Here is an 18,974-nt window from a genome sequence, read left to right on the forward strand (position 1 = left end):
TGTTTTGTTCATATTACTGATGCATATGATCTGAAAGATGTTGGAAGTAAATTTCGACCTCTCCTGGAATTGGATAGAGCCCTCCTTGTGGAGTGTAATGTTGTAAATCTCATTCGCAGTACACCATCAGCCATACCCAGCTGGAAACAAGAACTCTGCAGCTCTCAGTCTGGCACTATGATCGATTTGGACGTAATAGCTTCCTCGGGGAAGTAGAGATTCCTTTTGACTCATGGAACTTTGAAAATCCAACTGACGAGTGGTTTGTGCTTCAACCCAAGGTAGGAAATGCTCTCAGATTAGTCAGTTATGCAATGAGACAAGTTATGAGCGAAATTGATGTCACAGACCTAAAGAACTTGAAGACTTTCAAATTTCAAGTGATAATCTGCAAAAAATTAGTGCAGCAAATTTTGGAATAATATTATAAAAATGTTGTAAATCCACCGTTTTGGAAATTCTTTGTCAATATAGATCATCTGTATAATGAAAGCTACATAATCATTTTTTTTGCTAAAAATTTTTATTATTTGACAGTCTCATTGGATAACTGAAAGCAACACATTATATGATCTTATTAGAGAGTCTTCATTTTCACATAGGCGAAACCAAATTCATACAGCATGAACAATCTCCAAACATTACCTTTATTTCTCATTCTCCACAATTCATACCACAAACAGGAGTGATCTTGCCTTTGCTTATATGAGGGAATAACCAGTAGCTAAAGTATCTTATTTTCTTACTTTCCTACTTTTGGGATTCATGACCCAGGCCTTGAGTTACATTCAGAAAAAAAATCTTAGAGCTGATAATTAAATGCCAATACCGTAGAGCATGTTCTAATCTAGACCAACGGTACCTTGGATTCACTTTAAGTGACTGGAGTCTCTATGCATTTACAGTACTTTTTAAGCCAAAATGGAGGTGAGTAAAGGTCACATTTATGCAGCCAAAGATTATTGTTTATATACAGAAAGGCAAAAGCACATTATGATGAAGACAGTGGACTCAAATCAAACTTACTTGGTTCTGTCCTGGCTTCATGACTGCCCATGTGACCTTGGGCAAATTATTTAACTTTTTATTCCTTAGTGTCCTCAGTTATAATATAATCGTTGGATGTAGCTTATAGGTCTGCGGTGAAGCTTGAATAAACATGCTATGCATGGCCGTCAGCATTTTATTGGGAACATTGTAAGCTCTCAATAAGTGTTAGATAGTATACATGTTACTTGGGAGTCCTTGTATTGCAACAGACAGAAACTCCAGCTAATACTGCTCAAAAAATAGAGGGAGATTATTGGCCAGCAGTGATTAGGCATGGCTTGATCCAGATGTTCGAATCTTATCAAAGTCTTGGAATTTCTTGGTCTCTCTTCTTATCTTCATTGGCTTCATTTTCAGGTTCCATGCAGTGTTGCCCTCCCTGACTAGCTCCAAGCATGCCTCTAATGACTACAGTGGCTGCAAGCCTTTCATCTTTGCACCACACTGTTGAGAAGAGAAGAGAGTTCCTCCTCCTCCAACAGCCAAATCAGTGCATTGGGCCTGGTTCTCCTAATTATAATTCTGTCATTTGCCTATTCTAAGCTATTGACTGTGGCCAGGGAGGTGAGATGCATTAGCTGGCTTAAGAAAATCAGAATATACCCTGGTTCTGAAGAAGGGAACAATAGCATCCTTCCAGTCAATTTCCTGGAAATAGTTGAAGGACTTTGCTGGAATGATATCTAAGCTCCCCTAGACCTCTCCTAGGCATCCTTTGTGCTTAGAAATCAACATTTTCCACAGTAATCACTTCCACATTGTCAATGAGTGGTTCACAGTCTATCATAAGAGGGAAGCATCTCTAAGTCTTTCTGAGTCTACTGAAGGTAGAAAAGTTCTGATTGCATTCACTGTGGAATACCATGGGTCCTCTGCCAGATACCCTTAGGTTCCTAACCATGTCTGTTAGGAGATTTGCCACAACAGCCTCCACCTGAGACTCTCTTTAGAAGACTTCCCTCGGGCTACTGTAGCTTTTTGCCTACGTAAGCAGAGAGCCAGAAGTCCTGGGAATTTTTATACCCGCTGCCACAAGACAACCCTTCATCAATAACTGATAGGTGAGGGAGTATGAAGGCCCACTTCCTTACTGAAGGTGGGAAAAACTCCAAAGTGTTACATATACTACCACATCAGGTGGAAGCTATCTTCCATGGAATTGCCCAAGATTAGACTTGTCCCTATAGACTTGCTTCCCATACCTCTTTACTGGTCTCTCTGAGAGAACTTCCTTAGTAAATCACTTCATAAGAATCTTCACCTTAGAGTCTATTTCTGAAGAACCCAACAGAAGTTAGTGTCTCTAATCTCTGCCATCTTCCTCTGCCCAGCTTCCTCTGTTCTATATAGAAGAAAAGCTGAAGACACAAACGTGCTTATATATCATGTCTTCCATAAATGGGGAGGACAGGCACAAAGGCATGCTCTATCATGCTCTATATGCTGCCTTGTGCTTCATTAGTGGCTCATCCCCAGGCTGAGCTGGGCTCTGTGTGTTGATTATCAGCCAGCTATGTGAAGTGGCACTTCAGTTTCAGTTTCCTGCCTCGGTCATTTCAATGCAATTGTTACTCCAGCAGCTGCAGATGTAGTATGAGCAGCCTTGGAGACTTGACGTTTCTCATAGATTATGCAGTCGAGAAGGTGAAACATGAGTTACACATACTGATTTCCCTAGTAATAGGGGATCAGAATTAATAATCCTTAATAATTTAGAAATACTGACATACTTCTGCACTAGGAGTGCCAGAATGGCATGGTGCCTTATTGCTTATTGACTCTGTTAGTGAAGGTTCCTCAATATTTATCTTTGTATGGGTTAGATCCTACAGTGCTAAGCCAGTGAGGAGGCTGGTGCAGAGAAAGAACTCAAGATGCCAAACATACTGTAGTTTCACAGTATAACTTCCATTTTACTTCATGGCATGGGATTATTTATTAGCTGTAAAGTCTTCTGAAAGGCATGTCAGGTAGTTAGACAAGGTTTTATCAGTATGAATTGCCTTTCATGCCTTCCCAGAGTGTACTATTATAAAAACAAGGACATCTGAAAATCAACTGCAAGCTTACGTGGTTTTCCAAGGAAACGTTCTCTTATTCTGCCTTCAGGTAGAGAGTAAATTTATGTTCCTTTGCAATTATACCTAGATTAAAGGCTCTCTCTTTTTTTGGCAGACTTTTGTCTGTAATTCCTTACTCTGTGTTACACCTGTAAATGCACTGGGAGTCTCTTTCTCACTCCGATGGAAAGTGGACCTCTCTTTTTTTCAGAAAGCAGGAGGTGGTGGGTGTCATCTGCTTATTTCACATCCATGCTCAGATAGTCTCGGTGGTTCCCTACTACTTTTGGATACGGTTTGAATAAATACTAATCCTCACCCTGGCACTCAGTGTTCTGTTGAATGGCCCAGCCTACTGTAGCAGCCAAAGATGTTAGTTCTCTACCCATCCCCATTTTCTTGCAAACAGGGCTCCCCATTTCTTTCACTCCCACCAGCCAACCCCTGCCAATCATTGTAGGAGGGGAGCCTTCGGGCTGCTAGAGAGGGCTTGGTTTGCAGGCCAGAAAAGCCAACATAGCCTGGGTATTTAAGTCTCCTGGGGGTGAGCAGAGCCTTGATCAATGACTCGTGGATTAAGGAACGTCAATACTCCCACGTTCTTGCCTCTGATTGGAACAGCTCTGAAGTGTGATCTGTCACATCTCCAGAGTACCCCTATGGGACTTAACAACAGTTACTCTCCATGGAACTTTGCCTGAAATCACATCCTTAAGCCTCCTTCACTTTCGGTCCCCCTTCCCCAGTACCCTTCCTAATAAAATACTATAACTTAAATAAGTGCCTTAGCATCTTCTGGGAAACCCTGAGTTGACACCTTATTTCCATCCTCCTTGCTACTACCTCCCTGTACACACTCCCCTGATCACATTTGACTTTCCGTCAGTCCCTAAACATATTCTACACAACCCCCATCATATTTTACTCATGCTGTTTTCTCAACCTGGACTAACCTTCCCAATCCATCTTCATCTGTCATCATGTCTCCCATCCTTTAAGGACCAGGTAAGAGCCACCTCTTTATCCCGATCTGGATTAATCTCTCTCTTCCCATAGTAGTTTCTTTTTACTTGTGTTGGAATAACTGTCACCATTTATCTTACATTGAACTTTCTGTATAGTAGAAACCCTCTTGCCCCAGAAATTACAACCAGTAGTAGGTCAGTTAATAGACAAAGTCACAGAAATCACCCACATACAAACACACACAATGTATTTCTTTTATTTTTAATTATTTTGAATTGACACATAAAAATTGTATATATTTATCATGTAAAATATGGTTTCTAAATATGTATATATTATGGAATGGCTACATCAATCTAGTTAACATATATATTACTTCACATAACATACTTTTTTGTGGTCAGAACACATAAAATTTACTCTCTTAGCAATTTTCAAGAGTACAAAACATTGTTATTATTAATAACTATGGTCACCATGTTGTAAAATAGATTCCTCAAATTTATTCCTCTTATCTAGCTGACATTTTATTTTGTTAGGCCAGTATCTCCCCCAGTTCTCCCCACCCCCAGCCCCTGATAACCACCACTCTACTCTCTGCTTCTATTAATTCAACTATTTTAGATTCCACTATTTTAGATTTATATCTATTTTAGATATAAGTGAGGTCATGCAGTGTTCATCTTTCTGTGCCTGGCTTATTTTAATTAACATAATGTCCTCCAGATTTATCCATGTTGTTGCAAATGCAAATGACAAGATTTTATTTTTTAAGGCTGCATAGTATTCCATTGTGTATATATACCATATTTTCTTTATCACTTCATCCATTGATGGACAATTAGGTTGTTTCTATATGTTGGCTATTGTGAATCATGCTGCAATGAACATGGGAGTGTAGAGATCTCTTTAAGATACTTATTTCAGTTCCTTTGGCTATATATCTTGTAGTGGGATTGCTAGGTCATAAATATGGTAGTTCTATAACACTTACTATATTTAGTCTTTTTGATATTAGCCATTCTAACAGGTATGAGGTAATAGCTCATTGCGATTTTAATTTGCATTTCCCTGGTGATTAGCGATGTTGAGCATTTTGTCACACACTTTTGGCCATTTGTATGCCTTCTTTTGAGAGATGTCTATTAAGATCCTTTCCCCATTATTTAATTGGATTATTTGTTTTCTTACTATTGAATTGCTTGAGTTCATCATGTATCTTCGATATTAAATTATTTAACTTAAACTATATCAGATGTATGATTTGCAACTATTTTCTCTCATTCTGCAGATTGTCTCTTCACTCTGTCGATTGTTTTCTTTGCAGAAGTTCAGTTTGAGGCAGTCCTATTTGCCTATTTTTGATTTTGTTTCCTGTGCTTTTAGGGTCATATTCAAAAAAAAAATTTCCCAGACCTATGTTGTGGCGCTTTTCCCCTATGTTTTTCCTAGTAGTTTTACAGTTTCGGGTCTCATGCTTAAGTCTTTAATCCACTTTGAGTTGATTTTTCTATATGGTGTGAGACAAGGGTCTAATTTCATTCTTCTGCATGTGGATATTCAGTTGTCCCAATACTGTTTATTAAAGAGACTGTCCTTTCCCCATTGTGTATTTTTGGCACCTTTGTTGAAAAGCAATTGACCATAAATTTATTTCTGGACTCTCTATTCTGTTCCATTTGTGTTATGTATCTGTTCTTATGCCAGTACCATGCTGTTTTGATTACTATAGTTTCCCAATGCATTTCTTAAACATTTATTTTTAACTTAAACCAAATAAATGTACATTCATTTGCAAGTCTTCTGATATAGAGGCAATTAATTTTCTTTGAATTTCGTTCAGTAAGTAAAATTCTGCCATATATTCCTTGCATAAATTCTCCTCCTAATGCATCATCATCAGCAGATTCTAATTTGAGTTTTTCTCAAATGAAACAAGAACATAAGAATACTTTCAAAGTAAACAAAATGCAAATTCTTCTCAAAAATGTATGATTTTTTCTAACCTTTTATAGATTCAAGCCCACATATAATCCAATAGCAACTTTGTTTTCAAATCTTTAGTTCTTCTATTCAACTGAATTGTTATAGTAGCAGCTGTCTTTTTGCACTCATCAGTTTATGTGACTTTAAACTATATAATTAAAATCACAAATATGCCTGGCTTAAAGAGCTTAGGGGACTAACTAACGCAGCTGACTCTCAGTGTGCATACAATTGAACTGATGGGAGCAGATGCATGTTCTTTGCAGAAAGGATTCTGCTATTCACGAGGGATGAAGAACACTGATTAAACTGATGAGTCAGCAGTTAACTAAGTGTGAATTAATAGATCCTGCTACTGCAAATATGTCTACTAGATAGACTGAAAACTCATTGAAAGCAGGGTCTGTCTTTTGTGTCCCCACAGCACTTAGCAAAATGCCTTATAAAAATGTAAGCATTCCATATGTGTTGGTAGAGTTGAATTGAATATGATTGGATTCTGCTAACTTTTTCTGAGTAATAGTGGGTTGGATAATGACAATGGTGATATGCCAGGAGAGGGTGTTGCCTAGGAATTTCCTGGCAAAATATAAGTATCAAAAATACCCTAAGACATTAGACATGTGCAGGCTGCAATATGACTCCCCTGCTTTAATTTTTTATATGTGATTATAATGCTACAAGCTTCATCATTATTGTGTTTTCCTTTCATAAGACTTGAAGTCTATCTTTATACGGGGTCTACAGTATATTTTAAGCTAAAAACCAATGGAACATTGGTAAGTCCCAATAATGCATGTTTTTGATCTCTGGTAGCACACTATATATTAGTATGTGATTCCTACACATATCACTTTTTCCTACTGGCGTATTTTCATACCTGAAGATCTCACTCAAAAAGCAAACACAGCCTGCTCTGGTTAACTATTGCTGTATGCCAAACTACCTTAAACCTTCGGGGCTTACAGCAAGAATTTATTCTCTCTCATGATTCTGTGGGTCGACTAGACTCATCTAGGTAGTTCTCACTTAGGGTTTCTGGCGCCACTGCAGCCAGATGGTTGACTGAGGCTGATGTCATCTGAAAGCTCAACTGCATTGATTGTTCGAGTTGGCTCACTTCCATGTCTTACACATGATGTTGACTGCTGGCTGGAAACTCAGCTAAGCCTGCCAGCTGGAGCACCTACATGTGGCTTCTCTCTGTGGCTTGAGCCTCTCTTAGTACGAGTTCCCAGAGGAAGCATTCAGAAATATCCATTCCAAGAAAGAAAGTAGAAGCTGTCAATCTTAAGACCTGGACCCCAAAACTGGCACATTGTCACTTCTGCCATATTCTATAATACTAGTCAAATCAATCACAGAGCCCACACAGACCCAAAGAGAGGTCACAAATACCCCATCTCTCATTGATGACAGTACCAAAAAAGTGGTAACCATCTTTAATCTGTCATAACATCCATTATAATTTTCTACTTATGATAGTCACCTAAACTAAAATTTACTGAGATTGTCAAAACAAAAAGAAGAGTCCAGTTACAAGGAACCTGATCTAAAATAATCAGATTAAACATTAGATGGATAGTCTATTTTACCATATAATCTCATTTTTGCCCCAGGTAAGAAGGTTGAATAAAATATTTCAAGCATTTTTCCCACCCTTACTAGTAAGTTTTACTACCACCAGCAGGAAAGAAAAGGGAAAGTCAGGCAAGGATTCCTTTTCTTTGTAATAGTCTCAGTATTTTAAATTTTTTTTTACTGTTTATTTGCTTATTTATGCCAAGTCTTGAACAGTCTCTGGCTTGGCTATGAATGAGCTAGGTTTCGGAACTCTCATTCTGCCCTCTCTGAGAGAGCAGTTCTCTGCTTTTGACTCAGAAGTCAGATCCCTAAAGGAAAAGCCTGACAAAGTATACTGCCTTTCCTGCTCTACCTGTGAAAGAACTCAAAGTTCAGCTGACTCAATGGCAAGTGGGAGACCTATAGAACAGAGGTTCTGGGTGCACGTGCACATTGACTTTCTTTAATTTGAACTTTATATTTTGAGATGATTATAAATCTACATGCAGTTACAAGAAATAATATGAAGAGATCCTATGTACCCAATACTTGATTTTCCCCAATGGTAACCTATAGCAAAGATGTACTATAATATCAAACCAGGTTTTGCTTATTTTTTTTAGAGGCAGGGCCTCACTCTGTCATCCAGGCTGGAGTACTGTGGCACAATCATAGCTCATTATAATCTCAAATTTCTGGGCTCAAGCTATCCTCCCACCTCAGCCTCCCGAGTAGCTGGGACTACAGGTGCATGCCACCATGCCCAGCTAATATATATATATATATATATATATATATATATGTACGCATATACATATATATGTTGAGAGATGGGGTCTCACTGTGTTGCCCAGGCTGGTCTCAAACTCCTGGGCTCAAGCAATCCTCCCACCTAGGCCTCCCAAAATGCTGGGATTACAGGCGTGAGCCACTACACCCAGCCACAACCAAGATATTGCCATTGATATGATCCACCAATTTTATTCAGAATTCCCAGTTTGGTACTCATTTGTGTGTGTGTGTGTGCACATGTGTGTGTATATTTCATCCTATGCAATTTTATCACCTTTATAGGTTTGTGTATCTACTACCACAGTCAAGGTACAGAACAGTTCTAATACCACATGTCCCTCAGGTTGACCTTTTATAACCACATCTAACTCCCTCCCACTACTCACATCCCTAACTTCTAGCAATCACTAATCTGTTCTCCATCTCTATAATTTTGTCATTTCAAGAATGTTACATAAATGAAATCATAAAGTATATGTCATTTTAAGACTGGCTTTTTTCACTCAGTATAATTCTCTAGAGATTCAACTTGTTGCATTTATCAATAGTCTATTCCATTTTTATTAATGGATAGTATTCCATGGTATGAATGTACCACAGTTTGTTTAACCATTCACCTGTTGAAGGAAATCCATGTGGTTTCCAGTTTTTACTATTACAAATAAAGCTGATACAAATATTCCTATACAAGTTTTGTGTGGATATAATGTTTTCATTTCTCTGGGATAAATGACCAAGAGTGCAATTTCTGGTTGGATGGTAGTTGCATGTTTAGTCTTACAGTCTTACAAACTGTTTTCCAGAGTGACTCCACCATTTTACATTCCCACCAACAATGTTTGAGTGAACCACTTTCTCCATGTTGAATTTTGATTATATGAATTACCAACATTGCTTTTAACAGTTGATGGCTGGCAGCCCCATGTGAATCAAGCATTATTGCCTACTTTTCCCTTCTTGATCACTTGGGAAAGGCTTAAAAGACATCAAAGATGACAGGGACAAGTAATTTCTGGAGGTATTTTCAGTGGCATTTTTATTCCTGCTTCTTCGTATCCCAAACTATATATGTAAACTCAGTGATAGGTCCAGTCATCAATGCATCACAGGTGCTCAATATCTATTGACTGGCCAAATATAAGTCATATGTCTTCTTTCAAATTCCTTTTACTTAAATGTTAAAAGTTATATGCAAATGCCTTCATAGAGTTTCCCAGCCTTTCTTTTCTCTTACCTAAGTCATCTCTTAAACCAGTGAGAGTGAACAGAGTTGAAATGGGAATGGATTGTCACATTTATGCCACTAAGTAAATATTGCACATTCAAATGTGGACTACAGTACTAAGCCAATCATCTATACTCTTTCAATTTACTTGTTTCTCCTTGGCCAGGTGGAGTTTGCTCCTGATATTGGCCTTCAATACAAAGGAGAGCTGACAGTTGTTTTACGTTACATTCCCCCGGAAGAGAACCTGATGCTTCCACCAGAACAACTCCAAGGTAGAGTAAAAATCAATGACTTTGATCAATGACATTCTGTTTCTAGAAGTGTGGTAGTAGGACTCAGGGATTGGTTGCATTATATTTCTTTCATATTACACAAACAAAACATAAAGGGTTTGGTGTCACTGTCTTTTGGGGAGAGTTGAGATGTGTATATCATATATATGGAAGAATGCAGGACTCTTACAAGGAATCCTTGTAAGATTCATACTTAGAAACCAGCCTTGGTGGTCAGTTTTGTTTTATGTCCCAAAGATATAGGATCTTCCCCCAGGGTTGGGGGAAGGCAGGCTGCTGGAGGCAAGTATAGGAAACTGCTCCATGGATTTATGACATTCACAGCTATTCAGGGGGTCTTGAGGAAGAAGTTGATCTAGAACACAGGATTTAAAGGAAAAAATCAGATGGAGTCAATTTATAAATCTCTCTTCCCCTTTGTATTAAGCTGTTTTTGCATTGCTATAAGAAATACCAAGACTAGGTAATGTATAAAGAAAAGAGGTTTAATTTGCTCATGGTTCTGCAGGCTATGTAGGAAGCATAAAACAGGCATCTGTGTCTGAGGAGGCCTCAGGAAGCTTTCAATTATGGCAGAAGGTGAAGGTGGAGCAGGTGTCTCACATGACAGGAGCAGGAACAAGAGAAAGAGAGAAGGTGCCACATACTTTTAAACAACCGGATCTCACAGGAATTCACTCACTATCATGAGGACAGCACCAAGGGGACGGTGCAAAACCACTCATGAGAAATCCACCCCATGATCCAATCACCTCGCACCAGGTCCCACCTCCAATAGTGGGGATTACATTTCAACATGAGATTTGGGTGAGGATAACATCCAAACTATCTTGCCCTTCTTTTACCATCAATTCTTGCAGGCAGCCTCCTCTGTCCTCCCATTCACTATTACTCTTTTCAGTGTGACCCTGTGCAAGTAACTCACTACCACCTGACCTCATTTCCTCACTTCAAAGGGCTGTTGTGAAGAATAAACAGGTTCATATATGTAAGGTGCTTAAAACAATACTAAATAAAGGTGCTGGTTGTGGTACTGGTTTATATCATTCATGTTGAATGTATTTCATAAGAAAAGAAAAGTGAGGTGGAAAAGAGATTTCTCTCACCCTAAAACGTAACTGTGTTTGGGCTGTAGCCTCTAGAGCTGGCTCTGACTAAAACTGACTATTTGTAAGACTAAAATATCAAAGGGAGTTATGGAATTTTCTCTTTTTGAGTTTTGGTGCATGTATATTGTCTTCATCATAGTTATTTCTCACTAAGAGCAGGAATGGTGCTCCGGGAAACTCTTAGGCATTCCATGCCTTTATACCCTGTGAAAAGATATGCTTCGTAAGGGAGTGTTTAAAGTTTTAAATTTATTTCTTCATTTGTTTCAACAAATACAAATGAAAGACCTATCTGGAAGGAATCCAATGGGGGCAAAAATGTTTAAATGAATAAAAATATACAATAATGTAAAGGCCCAATTTAGTCAGCAAATGAAATATATGTTTGTAGATGATCTTTGTAAATTTTGAAATGGAACTCATGATTTATCTATTTTTTTTTCTCTTTCTCCACCATTCCCTCATTTTGGTGGCTGACACAGGAAATAAGACTTTTAAAAAGGGAAAGAAGAAGGAGTCACCTGTAATCTCTGGAGGAATACTAGAAGTGTTCATCAAAGAAGCAAAGAATTTGACAGCAGTGAAGTCAGGAGGCACTTCTGATAGCTTTGTGAAGGGGTAACTTTGTTTTAGCTCTTTTTGGATGATACTTAATAGGAGATGAAAGGATCTGTGATCCACAAGCCACTGGTGGCTGTGAGCCTTCCGTGTTCTGTTTACTAGAAGTGTATGGGTGAGAACTACCCTTACATGCTGCCTCTTACATCTAAAATAACACAAGTGTTGAGGGAACTGCTGATTCTAGCTGTCACTCTGTTTCCAACATATTTCATGAATTCCCATCACTCTTACTCTCAAGACAGTCAACTTTTTTCTGTAAGATTCATTTATCGAAAGTGGACAAAAGTATGATTTTCTATGTATAATGTATTTATATTGTTCTTTATTATCATTTTGTACTGGCAATATGCAACAATCACCAAAATATCAGATCCTTGATATTTTTCTCTCTTGGGGGAAATTGTAAAAAGTAGAGATGTCGGAGCATCCTTGCTGGACTTATTCACTGTCGAGTGCTTTGCAGAGGCTCCAAGACCACCTGCTAGGCATTTGTGCCCAAGTTGTGGAGCAAAGGGCAGCTTCTTGAGGGAATGCAGCCCTTAAAATAGATACTTTTGCCTAACTCTAGGCAACTCAAACATCAAATCCCTTTTGATTCCTGACTACTGGATATTTTTCTCTTGGAAATTGAGAAACTAAGACTGCAAGGTTATTTTTCAGTCATTCAAACAAACACAAAATGCACATGTGCCAAGCACCAGGTGCTATGCTTTCAAAAACAAATAACTTATTATCCCTGCCCTCATGGAACTCCGTAAAGCACATAAGGTAAAACAAATTCCCATGATGCCAGACCATGAGGTTCATTCTTTGAGTCAGATGGCAATATTTTTCCTCTTCGCATGCTGTATTGGAAAAGTGTATTTTTTCCTACAAGGAAATGGGGTTGAGCTCACTCTCACATGTTCTTTGTTGTTGTTGTTTGTTTTTGTTTTTCTTTTTGTTTTTGTTTTGAGACAGAGTTTCACTCTGTTGCCCAGGCTGGAGTGCAGTGGTGCCATCTCGGCTCACTGCAACCTCCGCTTCCCAGGTTCAAGTGATTCTCATATCTCAGTCTCCTGAGTAGCTGGGATTACAGATACGTGCCACCATGCCCAGCTATTTTTATTTTTATTTTTAGTAGAGGCAGGGTTTCACCACATTGGCCAGGCTGGTCCTGAACTCCTGACCTCAAGTGATCTGCCTGCCTCGGCCTCCCAAAGTGCTGGAATTACAGGCATGAGCCACCGTGCCTGGCCACATGTTCTAACTTTGGTAAAGCCAGTAGTGGGGAGAAGCAGTTCTGGGGCCTCCCCATTGGTGAGTGTGTATGCCTGAATCCTGGCACATCTTCCCTTCACTCTTTCTTGCAGCAGATTTAAGCATAGAAGAAATGCTTTCTTTGGATACTGCAGTTACAATTTGTGTCATTAGCCCTACCATCCAGTTTAAGCTTCTGCTGCTGGAATGAGGAGATGACTCCCAACCCGTGGCCAGATTGTGACCTTGCAATGGTACTTGACATCTTCTGGAGCAGTATTCACTTTATCTTGTGGAAAATGTATAAAGCAGAAATAATAAAAGACAGTATTTTTGTTCTAGAAAGAAAAACAAAAGCCAATAACTTTCCGGTAAATTCTGTCTATAATAATACTTAAATATTAGGCTGATTCTAAAAAGACATGAGATTTTTTTAAAAGACAGTGAGGGAGCAAGAATAGACCCTCTGTAAAGTTTAATAATATAAAATATATCCATTAACATTAGGTCGGTCTGTGAGCCAAAAGAACAGTGGCTTAAACAAGACAAGTTTTTTTTTTCTCTTACATGTAAACAAAGACTGAAGGTAAGGTCCCCAGGGCAGGTATGGAAGCATCATGATTATCAGGGACCCAGGATTTTTCCATCTCGTTATGGTATCCACCTAATGGGTTAGGATAGCTGCTCCTGTTTCAGCTATCCCATACAAATTCCAGCTGACAGGACACTTTCCAGATGTAAGAAGTAGTTTTATAAGCACTACTTCTTATATCCCATTGGCCAGAACTCAGTCACATGGCTATTCCAGCTGCAAGGGAGGTTGGGAAATGTAGTCTTTATTCTGGGCAACACTGTGCTCAAATAAAAACACAGTTTTTTAGAGGAATATAAGGAGAGAATGGATATTAGGAGATAATAAGCAGTCTTTGCTTGGTACATGAAATTAAATCTTAAGTGACTTAATGTATCTTCTTTATTGTAAAGTCATTTGCTTGTAGCACTTTTCGTTTTTGTTCCATGTACTAATTCCATTTGTACATATGTCTTCTTTTCTAAAGTATGCTCCCTGAAGGGGGAAAACAGCCATTTTTATCACATATCTAGAGCCTCATACAGTGTTTTGACCATAGTCGAGAAAACCTAGGATACAGGCGTTTTATTTGAAAAGAGATTTCAGGAAGCACCAGTGAGGAAGTGGAGAAAATGAGACAAGGAAGAAAGAGAAGTTGATTAAAACATATGTTAATGGGCAGGTTACCACTGTGGGCAACTGGAGCTTGATTCCACTGGGGAAGCAGTGAGGAACTCTGTGGAATATACCTTAGGATTTTCACTTTGAGGGACAGGGAAGCTGGGGAAATTATCCACCAATTTCTCAAACTCATCAGTTAAAGGTTGCCCCAGGGGTATTAAATTCCAAGTAATCCCAGAGTTTCCTACACATAAGCTGAGCCAGCTAACACAATATCAGATAAATTCCTTAATTAGAGGAATTTATTCCTTGTATCAAGAGACACAAGCACTTGAGGTGGGAAGCTGAAAGTATATCAGGAACTTCCCATCCTGGCTGCAAGTCAGCTCCAAGGAGGCCAAAAAGATGTGAAGCAAGGCATTCAATAGTGTCTATTACAGGAGGTATTTTCTTTTCAAGATGGAAGGAAGGACCAAAATAGGATTAGAAAGGAGAGTGAGGGCATTTTACAAATGTCCCACTGGAAGGAAATAATAAGTCATTTCACTATATAAATCCAGATTTAAGCATATAGAAGCCTGGGAAGGAAAATCAAATAGACACATCACACTTGTGTACACGCTGACATTTTCTGTCTGCTGTCTTATTGATGATTTGATTGTTTTTTCTCATGCAGCTACCTGCTCCCTGATGATAGCAAAGCCACCAAGCACAAAACTCTGGTAATAAAAAAGAGTGTTAACCCTCAGTGGAATCATACATTCATGTTCAGTGGCATCCATCCCCAGGATATAAAGAATGTTTGCCTAGAACTTACTATCTGGGACAAGGAGGCCTTTTCCAGCAACATCTTTCTGGGAGGAGTTCGTTTGAATTCTGGAAGTGGTGAGGGATTTGGGGACCCACAGGGATGGTCTGTGACTAGGCCCAGGTGGGGGCGCTATTCTTGCAGATGTGATGTGCAGTGGATGTATATATATATAGTTTCAGCTAAATCCTGAAATTACCACAAATACTTCATTCCTTTAGCTAAGGATCTATTCATTGTTAAAATACAAATATAACTACAGTAACTTTGTATCCTTAGGCTAGAAGATTGGAAGATATAATATTTATATTCAATCCTTTCATAGACTAGCATTTACACCTTAGTCTAAGTGAATTTTAAGTACTTTCTTGGGCCTTGCTTCATATTTTGCTCAGGAGATGATTACCAAGACAGCATAGGCTTCTGATGGGAGGAGAGCGACTTTTAAGACCAACATTACTTCATCATCTTCTCAGTTCTGTCCAGCACTTGCAGCTATTATTCATACTGGTTGAATTGAAAGGAAATCATTTTTTCATAAAAATAACACCAATGTTGTTAAAAACAGATCAAGGAAACCCACCACTGGTGCCACAACTGTAACAGGGTGAATTGGAAGAGGGATTACAGTAGTAGAGCACGTGCATTCCCCTAACTCTCATTATCCCATAGCCTAAGCCAGACATAGATGAGACCATCAGCATACACCATGGTAAACATTTCTGTTGAGGAAGGTCCTATCACTATGATAATTACTTATTTATAGATTAAGGGGAGCCAAGAATATCTATACCACTGAAAGGAAAACTCCCCAGGTCAGAAAAGTGTCCTTGTTAGAAAAAGAGAGCCAAATTCATCCTATTCTTCTGTCATGTTAGCACAGTCCAGATGAACCAGCTCTCTGCTAAAGTCGGGAGGAAGTGAGTCACCAGGGCCACCCCGATTTGCCTCATATGGCCTAGGCACTAGAGAATAGTGCAGGCTGCAAATGATTGATTGATTCAATTCTAACACCACTCACTATATATACTAAGTGAGAACAAGCCAGTAAAAGGTACTCTGGTGAAAAGGCCTGCTCAGAAGTTGATAGATACCTTGCAGGAGAGCAAAACATTTCATGTGTGACATATAATTTTCCCGTTTCGCTTCTTCAGGTGTGAGCCATGGGAAGAACGTGGATTGGATGGACTCTCAGGGGGAAGAGCAGCGCCTTTGGCAGAAGATGGCCAACAACCCTGGAACTCCCTTTGAGGGTGTACTCATGCTTCGTTCCAGCATGGGAAAATGTAGGCTCTAAAGGGACCAGTTCTCCAAGAATGAGGCCACCAGGGCCTATCTGGCTGTCTTTTCCTACCATTAGCAAACTGAGACCTGGGATTCTGCTTCCCTGCCATTTCTCACCTGACAGTGTTGGGACATGAGGGGAGAGATGTCAGTAGTATGAACATTTAGGGTCTTGTTGAGTGCCTAAAAAACATATATTTCCATCCAATCAAGGCCTTCTTGATTGGATGATAGAAAGTGTACTACTCTGTCCTGTCAACAAGCAAACTGTGCAAAGGCTTATAGGGTTTATACCATAAAAGAAATGGCACAAGCCTCCATTTGCTAATTATAAGTTACTTTAGATTTCCTCAAATCTTTTGAAGAGAAAGAGGACCACTGAGAAGGTAGATCACTTGAAAAGTCAGAAGAAAGGATACTGGCCAACTTTTACTCACCCTAGGAATCCACATGATCTCAAGAAGTCATGGTGGAGATGGTTGCTTGAGCAAGGGGATTGTCCTGTTATTGCAGCAAACTTGTGGATTAACCAAGTAGTATTTCAAGATGGATTGACAGGGCTTTCTATGATTACTATAGAATTTATCATCTAAATCAGTTTACTTTTTAGAACAAAGAGAGCTAAATAACTACATCAGAACAATTGATGTTGATTAGAATTGACCTGGGAAAATTGGGATGTAGGGTCACCCTACTGATGACCTAAGAGAGCTCTGTTGTAAACATTTATTTTATAAAATGTTCTAAGCCATTAACTAAAAGGGAATGAGATATAATGGTCAATTGATATACCTTTTCACATTGTGTTCACTAACGAGACTAGTTTAATGAAAAAGGAGGTACTCTACCTGCTATTTTACTTCTGTTTCTCTTCTGCCCTGTTATGGGAGAGAATCAAAGACTCCATCTGCTCTCTTCCCCCTTGTTTTCTCCTTCACTGAGTTTTTCTTATCTCCTTTTGCAGTGGTTAACTATTGTCACAATAATGCTGAATGAAAAAACACACCAAATGTCAGTGGCTTAAAATGACCATCCTTTTTCTCATAGTTATGAAGATTGGCTATGGCACTTCTGCTTCCTGCTATAGGCCTGAGGTTCTAGGGCTTCTTATGCCTCATCCTCTTTAAGCCAAAGGGATAGCCAGAGCATCTTGATGGCAGAAGTGCAATAAGATGAGCTCCACTGCTCGGGTACATTTTCAGCCCCTGGTTGTGTCATGTCTACTGATATCTCATTGGTCAAATGAAGTCAGATGGCCAAGATGAAGAGGCAGGGAAATATGCACTGCCCACAGTGAAGCCATGACAAGAGTGAGGATGCAGGAAGGGATGAAGAATTGGGGCCAACAGTTCAATCTACCATACCTTCTCTCACCTGGAATTCCAGATGCTTGAGCTACGAAACTTAGATGCAAAGAAAGTTAAAGCTAGAAGGAACTTCAGGCCCAGTTGCTCATTTTGCAGATTCCAAATGTGAATTTCAGAGAGCTGAGATAACTTGCCCAAGGCCATATAGAGGCTGTGACTAAATCTGGACTTAAATCCAGGCTATCAATCTTAGGCCAGTGTTCTTTTTTCAATGTAGTCCTTGGCATAATGCTATGCTTATTAAGGTGGATAAAAGGGCGTATGTCAAGAAATTTGGAGCAGAGTCTGATTACTTGAGCATGAACATACCCGACCAAGGTATGTTCTGGAGTCATATTCTAGCCTCTGAGCTCATTTTTTCATGCGAGTTCATATAAAATCCTCGAAAGCTTAGAAACTAGGTTTTAGTAGTAACGGAGCTAGAATCATCTTCGGGCTTATTCCTGCTAGTTGTTCCATATTTCTAGATTTCATCTTGAATTTTGAAAACTGATTTAAGAATATATTTAGTATTATTATTAGTAAGGGAATAAGCAATCCAGTTTCAATTTTATTCAGAAGTAGGTCACCTGATTCTAGAAAATGGTTATTAGTCTAGTGTAGCTTAGCAAGGTACTGAAAAGAAAATCTGCACATATCCTTGTGCTGCCCTTCTTAAAAACAGAAAACAAAAAGTGTAAGATCATCATTGCTTCCCACATAGGAAAAATAAAATGTCTTCAGACTTGATGTGACTCATTCTGTCTTCAGTTACATTTTTAGGGGAGGTAAGAGGGTGGTGATGGTGAAGTCTGGAAACATCTCTGGTATAGACACAACGAAGTGGATTTATTCATTAATAATAAATATGAAAAAATAATAAATTTTAAAATTTATAACTTGAACTCAAGAAGAGCATGAACTTTATGTGTTCAGATCTTTGCCACATGTAGAGCAACTCTCTGTATCATGGTTTCATAAAATCCAACATCTAACTAGGTATTCCCATAATGCAAAACTTAAGTACGCAAAAATCCATCAGAAACCTATTGGTGTTGCTCTTGGAAATAAAAGGCAAAAGTATGGTCTAGAACTACAAATAGTATTTTTAAATATAGGTAATGCATGTGAATGGCACAGAATTCAAATAGTTCAAAATTGTGAAAAGTTAAGTCTTCCTCTCTCCTCTTCCATATCAGAAAATATTGACTGTCTCATTCTTCTTTATGGCTACAAGATATTAAATTATAGGGATGTATCAAATTTATTTAACCAGTCCAACCCACTACCACATTAAATATGGTTAACCAAGCTATCTATATTTAATGGCTTTTCTAAGCAAACTTTTCCTTCAAAGAATAAACACTTTGAAATTCAAAATGAGGTATAAATCTTACCCAACCATTCCACTTCTGAGTATTTTTCTTACAGAGGTAA

General features: G+C 38.8%; 1 protein-coding gene across 3 annotated transcripts in view; it reads left to right on the plus strand.

Annotated features, from left to right (window-relative positions):
- The window catches only part of SYTL5 (synaptotagmin like 5), a 227,986-nt gene extending 209,699 nt beyond the window's left edge, over positions 1–18,287 (plus strand). For all 3 annotated transcript variants that reach the window (XM_019018837.4, XM_055375955.2, XM_063703298.1), the window contains 5 exons: positions 120–281; positions 9,809–9,917; positions 11,530–11,665; positions 14,776–14,984; positions 16,062–18,287. In XM_019018837.4, coding sequence (XP_018874382.2) covers positions 120–281; positions 9,809–9,917; positions 11,530–11,665; positions 14,776–14,984; positions 16,062–16,204 — 759 coding nt within the window. In that variant the 3' untranslated portion in view covers positions 16,205–18,287. The remainder of the gene's footprint in view (positions 1–119; positions 282–9,808; positions 9,918–11,529; positions 11,666–14,775; positions 14,985–16,061) is intronic.
- Positions 18,288–18,974: the final 687 nt, after the last annotated feature.

This window comes from Gorilla gorilla, chromosome X (assembly GCF_029281585.2).
Source record: "Gorilla gorilla gorilla isolate KB3781 chromosome X, NHGRI_mGorGor1-v2.1_pri, whole genome shotgun sequence".
In the NCBI taxonomy this organism is placed as follows: domain Eukaryota; kingdom Metazoa; phylum Chordata; class Mammalia; order Primates; family Hominidae; genus Gorilla; species Gorilla gorilla.